The 10,240-nt window shown below is 35.2% G+C and overlaps 1 protein-coding gene across 3 annotated transcripts in view; it reads left to right on the forward strand.

The window, feature by feature from the left end:
• Positions 1 to 3,698: 3,698 nt before the first annotated feature.
• LOC110103560 (serine/threonine-protein phosphatase PP1) overlaps positions 3,699 to 10,240 on the forward strand; it is an 18,109-nt gene continuing 11,567 nt past the window's right edge. The window contains exons 1-2 of one of the 3 annotated variants that reach the window (XM_020832334.2): positions 3,699 to 3,884; positions 3,963 to 4,232. In XM_020832334.2, coding sequence (XP_020687993.1) covers positions 4,031 to 4,232 — 202 coding nt within the window. In that variant the 5' untranslated portion in view covers positions 3,699 to 3,884; positions 3,963 to 4,030. The remainder of the gene's footprint in view (positions 3,885 to 3,962; positions 4,233 to 10,240) is intronic. The other 2 variants (XM_020832350.2, XM_020832343.2) reach the window with 2 other exon arrangements.

A 10,240-nucleotide genomic window follows, 5' to 3' on the forward strand; every position in this document is an offset into this window, starting at 1 on the left:
CAAGCTTGTCAACTTGCAGTTTGATTTTCCATAACTGTACAAGCACATATTGCCTAATTCTTAATCCACTTTCTTTTTAGGGAGATTTACATACATATCACTATATTATTGCTATTTTACATATCTAACACCTCAAATATTAATATTACAGCTATACCACCCAAAACCTGAGTTTACCTCAAATCTATCACTTCATCTAGCACATAGCTCACGACGTTAAGGCACCGCCATCGGCTCCAGCCTCGCCTCCACCGTCCTCTTTGAAACCAACATCCTCGCCAAATTAAAAACACCATGGCAGACCCATTACTACAACAAAAGCAAAACAAAAGCTCCTTGGCATACCCACAACGTGCTCACCACCGTCGTGACCATAGACTTTTTTGGCAACGTCAAGAACTGAGCTTTCCTGTACCATCAATCAGGAAAACAAATTGCTTCCCCTTCTCTACTTCATCCATCAAAGGAACGAAAGCCATGGACTTCACATACCCAATTCCCAAGCTTCCATGAAAGACAGCCTGCACCATAAGCAGTGTGCTGGAGTCCACGATCAGCACGGAACTCTTCAAAGACTCGCCCGAGCTGTACGCGATGCAAACATGGCGTGGTAAAGATGGAAGAGTGGCCAAATGGACTCCCCGCCCATTCGGGGAGCTTCCGTCGCCGACCACAGAGGAAGGCGAGGGGTCGGACATCGTTGCCGGAAAGGGTGGTGCCTTAACGTCGTGAGCTATGTGCGGGAGGAAGTGGTAGATTTGAGGTAAACTTAGGTTTTGGGTGGTATAGTTGTAATATTAATATTTGAGGTGTTAGATATGTAAAATAGCAATAATATAGTGGTATGTATGTAAATCTCCCTTCTTTTTTTTAATATCACCTGTGTTTTGTATATTAGAAAATCAGTATCTTGGCCATATATTCTTTCAGCACTTTTAAATCCAATTACCTCAGCTTGTAATGTAGTGACCACACCACTTGCTTTGAATGGCCCAATTTATGTTTCGATATATAATGAATTGACAATAAATAATCCAATCATGTTGCAGAAAAAGTTGTCCGCCTTGGCTATGAATGTGCTGGAGTGCTTCGTGATTTCAAAATAGAACGAATTAGTTAGCCAATAAATAATGGCTTCAATGGTGGAGAACCCACACGAGAGCATAAAACACTTTTCGGTAAATGGAGGATTTTATCCGGGACGCATTAAGCTTTTCAGTTGCCACAAGGTGTCCATTCTGGCTCAAGACCGCACCAATGCCAATATCTTAAGAACCTGATTGAAGTTAAGGTGACACACACAGAGCTCACTTTGGTCTGTTGGTTGAGAGTTTATGCTTCTAACTAAGAGAAGGTCTTGGATTCGAGTCTTTGTGTATGCGTTGTGTGTGTGAGTTTTCCTTAAATGGTTTAAATGTCCAAAAATAAAAGTTAGGTGACACCAAAATAAGAGTTGATGTCACCACATGCTTTAGACAACTAAAAATTGCCAAGTGAATTGAGAAAATTGAGTTCGACGGGTCATGTGGCAATAGAACTAAGGTGTTTGATGAGTCAACAATGCAAAGAGGCTAACATCATTAATTTGAAAAAAGGATTGTGGGATAGACCATTTCATAATAGCCTTGATTTTTTGCAGAATCCATCTTCATTCCTATAAAAGAAATCACAAAGCCCAAAAATTAGCTTTAGTCGCCTTACATTCAGGCTTTATGGGGTTGGCAAACAATTGGTGCTCACAAAGACCTTCAATGATCTATTGAAGATATTGAAGATGCTTTTTCAAAGTTTGAATGTACAACATAATGTCTTCAAAATTAGATACAATAATTTTTTTCAAGAAAGGGTGAAAATTTTGGTTCAGTAGTCTTATAAAAGTGCTTGGCACATTAGATAGTTCGAATGACATAACAACCTATTTGTATAGCTCGCCACGAGTTTTGAATGACATTTCTCACTCCCTATGACACATTCATATTTGATGACACACATTCTTTAAATCAATCTTAGATAAAAGAATAGTTCCATGCAATTGATCAAACAATTTTTTTAGTAATGGAATGAAAAATCAAAACTCAATGGCTATTTTGTTCACAACCCGATTGTGCATACACATTTGTCATGATTCATTTTTTTAGTGTAAGGAGAACCATAATAGCACAAGGGCTAGCACTTGGCCTCACGGATCCATTTGTAATCACTTAGTCCACTTAATTTTAGAACACTTGATGCTCTTTTGAAGAAATGTGATAAGAAGGAAAGAAAAGGAATAGTTGGACTAGGAATAATGATGATGATATCTTCACTTCACTCATTGGAGGTATCTCTAATGGAATAGCTTCATTGAGGATATCCAAAAATTACTATAACAATGGCTTAATGACTCCCGCAACCAATGTTTTATCTGGATTCGTTTATATCACCATGAATTCAAAACTTGTGCATGCCTCCTTAAGAGCCCGTAAGAATAATGAGTGAGGCAACACTAATTGATTTTTTTTGTTATAGTGGAGACATCTTCTTTCAATGACACCAACAAAATAGAGACTCCATCCTTGATGGAGTACGTGTTGGTAAGAAGATATACGATTTTCTAGTCACATTTCGAAGGTCACTCCAACAATTGATGGAAGCATCCATAGGGATAACATCATATAATACTTGTTCTTGAAGCTTGCTTCTAATTGAAAATTGAACAAAACATTGTTTGGACACATTTATCTTATTTCCCTTTTTTAATCAAGATCATTTGTAAGCTCATGAACAGGGTTGTGTGGGCAAGCTGAGTTTTCTCCATCATTATGTTTGACGCCACATTCTCATTACTCTCTCCATAAATCACAAGTTACAATTTTCCCTTGCATCGTGCATCTTTTTTGGAAAGATATTAGGTTATAGCTATTCATTCTCCTTGCTAGAAAGCTGTTTTAAAAAACAATAAGAACATGTCACAAACAAAACCTAAATTTCCACCAACTTTCCTATGCGTTATGGCGGAACCTTCTTGAATTCTAAAATTCATTCAATTGTGTGTAAGCAATTGATGAACTTGTCCGAATCTAACCTTTCTTTGAAATCGAGTATATCAATTTTGATCCCAAAGTATTGGCTCTCTTTAGACCCCTCACATGGAAAAATGTAGGGGTTATTTGTCTTCGTTGGAGAAATCTTGATCGAAATGATTCTCTTCATCACCATCAACATGTTCTTCTATCTTATTTTGATGTTTTGCTTTTTCCTGTTTTTTTATAACAACGAGCCTTCTTGACAAGTGACAAATTTCTAGTTATAAATCTTCAATAAAAATTTCATACATTGGTCATTGAATAATCTTCATATGTGAAATCTTATCAGGCCTAGATACCAAATGACATTGGAGTAATCCATATGGCAGCCTAGTGGAAAAATAAGACACATTAGACAAGAAAATCACAACTTAGATTCAACAAATCTAAGATAATATAGAATCACAAACTCCTTCAAGAATAAAATCATTATTACTTTTAATCCTTCATACAAATAAAACTTATAGTGCATTTTAACTATTTTACTTATGCGGCACTCTTCATTTATGCCAAACTAACAAAAACTAAGCTCATATATAAAAAAACAAAAAAGACAATTCAACAATTACTATACAAAGCCTTGACTGGTCCAATGAAGCCTCCCTCCGCTACATCGCTGAGCTAGCAGACATTGAGACCCAAACTCCAGATCTTATTCAGCCGCGTAGAAGTGTAGTAGAAGAGGAGGAAGGAGAAGAGAAAACAAAGCCACGCGGCGTGCATCTCGGTCCTCGCCGCCGCTACGGCGTTGCAGAGTCCGCCCCCCGTGCTCTTGCTCCTCTCCAAGATCTAACCCTAACACAGTATTTCTTCATTACTGTAAATTCCCAAAAACCCTTTCTTTTTTGCCGATTGATTTACCTCTTATTCTTCAATATCCTCATCGAATTCTGCCAGTTTGGTGTTAGCTTGCTTCCTACAAAAATTTTTTAATAGGCGGCGGTCGAAGGAGCAGCGAGACGGAGATGGCGGCATCGTTAGGGCAAGGCATTGACTCGTCGCTGCTCGAAGATATTATCAATAGGCTGCTGGAGGTGAGAACGGCGAAACCAGCCAAGCAAGTGCAGCTCTCCGAGGCTGAGATCCGCCAGCTCTGCGTTGTTTCAAGGGAGATCTTCCTACAGCAACCCAATCTATTGGAGCTCGAAGCCCCCATTAAAATATGCGGTCAGCTCCCCCTCCTTGCTTTTCCATGTCAGTATTTCTATTTAAAAGCTTAGCTTTCCAAGATATAGAGGCGGGTTGTTTGGTTTGGCCTGCCTTCTATCTAATGATATACATGGTTTAATTTTTGGGTTCGAAATCAGTGTTATTCTTGCCTTTACGTAATTCCCTTCCCTCTTCTTAGCACATTTTTATTTCCAGAATATTCTCCTTTGATTGCTAGTTTTACCCAAATAGTTTGAATTACAAATTTCGCCTATTTATGATAGAGTTGAAATTGTTTAGTTTTATATACTATGTACGTTGACCATACTTCGCTGTTTCTGTCTTTCTATGTTTGCTGTTATAGTTGAGCTGATGCATGTATTCTTATCTTTCTATTTAGCCCATTTTAAGAGAATTGAAGACCATCCCTCTGACTTTTGCTCGTATGCTTTTGCTCCTTTTGGAGGAAGCCTTATGATTTTCAATTTTGGAGAGTTTCCAAAGATATTTCATTTTATCAATAGCTTTATCTTAACTATTTGGGATTGGCTCTTTGAACCCTCATGTTTTATGCATTAATATTGAGTGTTGCATGAGCTGTTAGCCTATTCCTTGCAAATAATTTGAGCAACTTCTATCCATATTATTATATATCTTCCAATTTTGTACTAATCCATCGACACTATGTTCATTTACCCATTTAATGAGTCTAAGTTCTATTGTTTGTGAGCATCTCTAAACCATCTTAGTCTATTTTGAACTTCATCATCTTCAATAGATATACTCCAATTGCTTCTCTAATATAATAATTCTTTTATTTATCCTTTCTAAGTGTCATGTTAGAACTTAACATTCTCATTTTCAGAAAGCTCATAGAGTTCGACGCGGAAGCTGGAGTGGGTATGTGGGGTTATTATGCGTTAAGGGAGAGACACGGTTGACGGGTGTAGAGGGGGAGATGCGAGTGATGAGTGTGAGCTTTTTTGGGGCTCGATGAGAGAAAAGTTGGTGGTGGGATTGTGCCAAAGAAGGATTGAGTCACTAGAGCAAGACTAGTTGGGGATCTTTGCAATTAACTCTACACTTGGGTTTGCAAGCTGGGAAGGGTCTTGCTTAATCCTTAGACTCTTTAAACCAACATATATACCTATATTCAATTTATTGAAAGCTTATGTTAGATTCATGCGATCAAATCTATAACTAGGTTTGTTCTGTTGAAATTGTTTGACTTTTTCGGCGTTAGAGGTTGTTTAAGTGGAGTGACATTCGCTTGATCCGAACTTATTGTTTGACTTTTTTGACCTTAGAGGTTGTTTAAGTGGAGTGACACTTCGCTTGATACGAATTTATTGAGCCAATGTATATGTATTTTTGATTCAACAGCTAAAGTTTTATTTGTATAATGCCTCTACCTTAGGCACATTGTATAAGGAAATATCATTAGGCTTGTTTGCTTGAGATTACTTGGTTTATATTATACCCGATCATGAATAAGGGTATAGAGTTCTTTTATGTGCTCTTCAAGTTTGTCAAATCATCAAAGTGATTGGATATATTATCCATTGGTTTTATTAGACATTGAATCTTAAGTATTTTCTTGTTTCAACGGAGATCTTTTAGGTAGCTTTCAATATTTTATTTGAGAGGCTTGATTAAAATTTCCCCATTTATAAAAAGGACTATAAAAATTGGTTGTCATGCCCCAATGCTCATTGTGATTTCTTTTCATGGGACTTGACTCTATTAGAATGTGATTCTTTTTAAAGCCTCTTTTCTTTGAGAAGTCATTTCAAACTTCACTGTGAGGTTATCCATTTTATCTTTTAAAATGTTTTGTTGGGAGATTTGTGATCAATATGATAGATAAATAATGACATCTTTTTCATGGATCAACACATTCTATGCCGTGGTTTTAATTATATGATTATTGAAGGGCTTGATATTTATCTATCCACTTTCATTTCCATTCTAAACTCTATTCATGATTTACTTTGTTTTTTGTTTGCTTACTATTTTCTATTAATGTTGAACTATTGAATGCATGAATTAAGAGTCTTGGTGAAGGATGACTTCTTAAGGTTAAGTTATGGGTAAAAAATATTTGCTATAGGATTGACATGGTTTCAACTAAATTATTTAGGTTAAGAATCAACACAGTCATGTCCATTTTAGGTTATTAAATTTTTTTCATACTCTTGTTGCTTCCTCAATTTATTCTCAGAACTCATTGGCCTTCGCCTGAACTGTGCAATGCCATAACTCCTATAATACCATTGTAAAATTTTTATGATACTAGTAAATTTACAGGCCGCTTAGTACATGCACTTAATATTTAAAAATAATATTATAGTCTATTTATTTGACTTGTTAGTGTCTTTTTTGCATTATGATGTTTTTCTTGAATATTTGTTGATATTTTTATAAATTATTCATGATTTTTAATATTCCATGCCATTTTTAAAAGAACTTGAATTGTGCAATGCAATCATGGCACGTGTGTTTTTTGGAAATCCTTTGTCATTGGTTGTATAGAGGGCATTGTAGATAAATGTTTTGAATTTGTGAAATGCTACCCTTTATATGTGATTCCTTGGAGTTTTGTTTCCTAGATGTCATGCTTTGGTCTTCATCATTCTATGTCATTTGTGTGATTCAATTCTTTTAGAGTACAAGTCTTATTTGAACCAACTTTCTATGAAGCCACTCATAATTTTATCTTGAAGTTTAAGTATAATTTGTTGGGGAATTTGTGATTGGCTTGCTAACCTTTTTGCGAGTCCTCTCTCTTTATTGTTTGCGGAAGAATTTGTGATTGGAGGTTTTAACCTCCAATCTTGCTATTGGAAGCTTCCAATAATGGCTATGTGGACAATTTAACGCCCAAATGTCATGCTGTGATGCTCACTGTGGTATCTTTTATTAGATACGAATAATCTAATGTGAGTCTTACCTTGAGGAAGTAGCTTTATGAGAAGCCACTTATTATTTTTTTGCCTTGAGGCCACATCTTTGTTTCTTTGAAGACAATTTGATGGCAGATGTGCGATTAGCTTGCCAAACCCCTTTATTAGTTCTTTCCTCTTATTGATTATGGAATGCCTAAAAAATTAGGGAGGACAACCTTTTATGTGGCGTATGAAGTTAGCAACCTCTCAAAATAGCTCTTATGTTTTTTTCTCTCAATCCACCATAGCATTTCAATTAGGTAGGGTTGGTAGCTTCTAGAATTTGATGTCGGGTGTGAACTTATAAAGTCTTGAGAGTTCAATCCTTGGGCATGCCTTTTGCTTTCTTTGATGATGCATTCTTTCTTGGCTTTGTATAAGAAGTCAAATTCTATTTGGAATGGAGAATGTTTGCATAATTTTAGATCATATTGGATATGTATTGTTTTTTTTTTGGTGAGTGGAATAATACAGTAACTATCACTACCATGGGTTTGATGGTCGCTAGATTATTGGTTTGATAGTCACTGGATTATGGGTAGATTGTACTTGATGCCATTCATGATTTATGTATAAATGAAGGACATATCACCCAATATTTATATAGTGCCCGAAGCGACCTAACTAGAGATAGATAGAAATTATCTTTAATAGAGGTTTAAAAAAATGATTGTTCAAGAAAAACCGATATCATTCCTCAATCTTCCCTTATGTACATGAGAAAAAATTAGAATTGTTTTCTTTGAGGTAGATTAGGCATATTTTAATTATATTTCCCTTGGTGCTAGATCAAAATGAGGTCAAAATTTTTGTGGGCCCAAGCCCGCATAGATAATTATCTTTTTCTCTTACATTAGAGCACTCCCTATTAAAGAAATACCTAGGCTCATTTTTACCAAGTGCTAATGTTAGAGGGTTTTAAGCTATAATGTCTAAGGAATCTAATTAACAACCATGAATTGCCTCATCTTAGGTATTCCAAGTTGATTACGTTGGAAGTACACACCAAAGATGTGCTTTTGAGATTAATGAAACTCATGAATCTAGCCATACCAATTTCACTAAATTGTTTAGAAGCAAAAAAACATAATCACATGTGGTTCGAAGAACAAGAGCTAGTGGGCTTGAAGTGATTATCTGTTGTCCACAAGTTATAGTTTGACTCAATGTTTAAAATTGCGTATTCGGGTATTGAGGCGTTTTTCATTCGTGAGGCAAGGCGTAAGCCTCAAGGCGTTTTGAGTCGTAAGCCTCAAAATCAAAAGATTGCGTAAACATAAAATGATAAATTTGTTATATACTAATGAGTGAATAATATAAAACATTAAAAAACATAAGATATGAAGTGAAATCAAAATATCTCAATAATAAGACCATGAAATATAGTTCAACTCAAAATTCTATCTTTCCGAAATCCCAATATTCTTTTCATTAACATATAATTTCGATTTTTAAAAATAAATATCAATGACATATTACATAAGAACTCATAAGTCATCAGCACTGTCATCACTAAGGGGTTCTTTATTTGAATCATCATTATGGTGAACTGCTCTATCCCCTTCCACCTCTCCTATAGAGTCCAATGTCAGGCATTTACTTCAATATTTATGTATGTTTTAATATATATAGCGTGAGGCAAGGCGGGCCTCAACCAAGTTGAGGCGCAATCCTCATAAAAAAACTCAAGGCATAAGCATCGAGGTGTTTTTTACTGGAATTGCACAAAGGCAGGCCTCAAGGCGAGCCTCATATTGCACAATTTTAAACTGATGAAGCATTTTAAGACACATATGAGCTTTTATTTGCGAGTTTGATTTTCATTGTTGGCTTTGTTAGCATGTGAGCTGGCTTGATTCATGTTGGGTTGCTCTTACATCAGAGGAAATCCCAAGTTTTACATTAATTGGTTTGTTAGCTTTGCATTTACCCAAATTAATTGGGTGGCTCTTACTTTCATTGGAAGGCCTAACATTTTATGTAATGGTTTGTCAGTTGTGTGATGGAAAAAATTAATTGCGATGAGGTTTACATTCATTTGAAGATTAATTTTATGTCATCGAGGTTATTGATTTGTGTTTAATGTTTATAATTAAGAAATTTGGGGCTTTTGCCCTTTTTGCTAGTTGCCTTTTTGGCTTTTGGCATGCCCAAATGTAGAACTTATAATACATATGTTGGAATCAACCTAGTGTTATGTCTAATTATTGTGTCATATAGGGGAGTGAACCATATGGTGATTTTTTTTTAATGTTGTGATATTTTGTGAATATCTTAGTTTTTAATGATTTATATAATAGATTAGATACTAAAGAGGGAGAAAGATATATGTATAAATTAGCCAAATAAAGAGATAGAAGTAGTAAGGATTTAATTCATGTGAAGTGTATTAAAGATGAAGATAAAAAAGTACTTGTCTTAGAAGATGATATTCAACAAAGGTGGATCAAATATTTTGCTAAACTTTTAATGAAGAATGTGAAAATACAATTGACTTTAGTAGCCTTAGCAACCTAAATGAAAATAAAGATTTTTTTTTTATCAGTGTATTAGTAAAATCAAAGTTAGAAAGGCTTTAAAGAAAATGAACTGTGGAAAAGCTGTTGGACCTAATGATATTCCAATAGAGGTGTGGAAATGCTTAGGAGATGAAGGAATTTCTTGTCTTACTAAATTTTTTAATACTGTTTTGAAGACTAAAAAGATGCCAGATGGGTGGAGAATGAGTGTACTAATTCCTATTTTTAAGAATAAAGGTGATGCACAAGATTGTGCGAATTATAGAGGAATTAAGTTAATGTGTCATACTTTAAAACTATGGGAGCAAGTTATGGAGCGTAGGTTGCAGCGTGATATTAATGTTTCTCAAAATCAATTTGGATTCATGTCGGGTAGGTCTACTATTGCAGCCATACATTTATTGAGAAGTTTGAAGGAGAAACATAGAGAGAATAAGGAGGATCTACATATGATATTTATTGATTTAGAGAAAGCATATGATTAAGTCTCAAGAGAAGTGCTATGGAGAGTTCTTGAAAAGAAAGTAGTTAATAATGCTTATATTTAAATCATTAAAGATAT

This window comes from Dendrobium catenatum, unplaced genomic scaffold (genome assembly GCF_001605985.2).
Source record: "Dendrobium catenatum unplaced genomic scaffold, ASM160598v2 fragScaff_scaffold_1395, whole genome shotgun sequence".
NCBI classification, from domain to species: Eukaryota; Viridiplantae; Streptophyta; class Magnoliopsida; order Asparagales; family Orchidaceae; genus Dendrobium; species Dendrobium catenatum.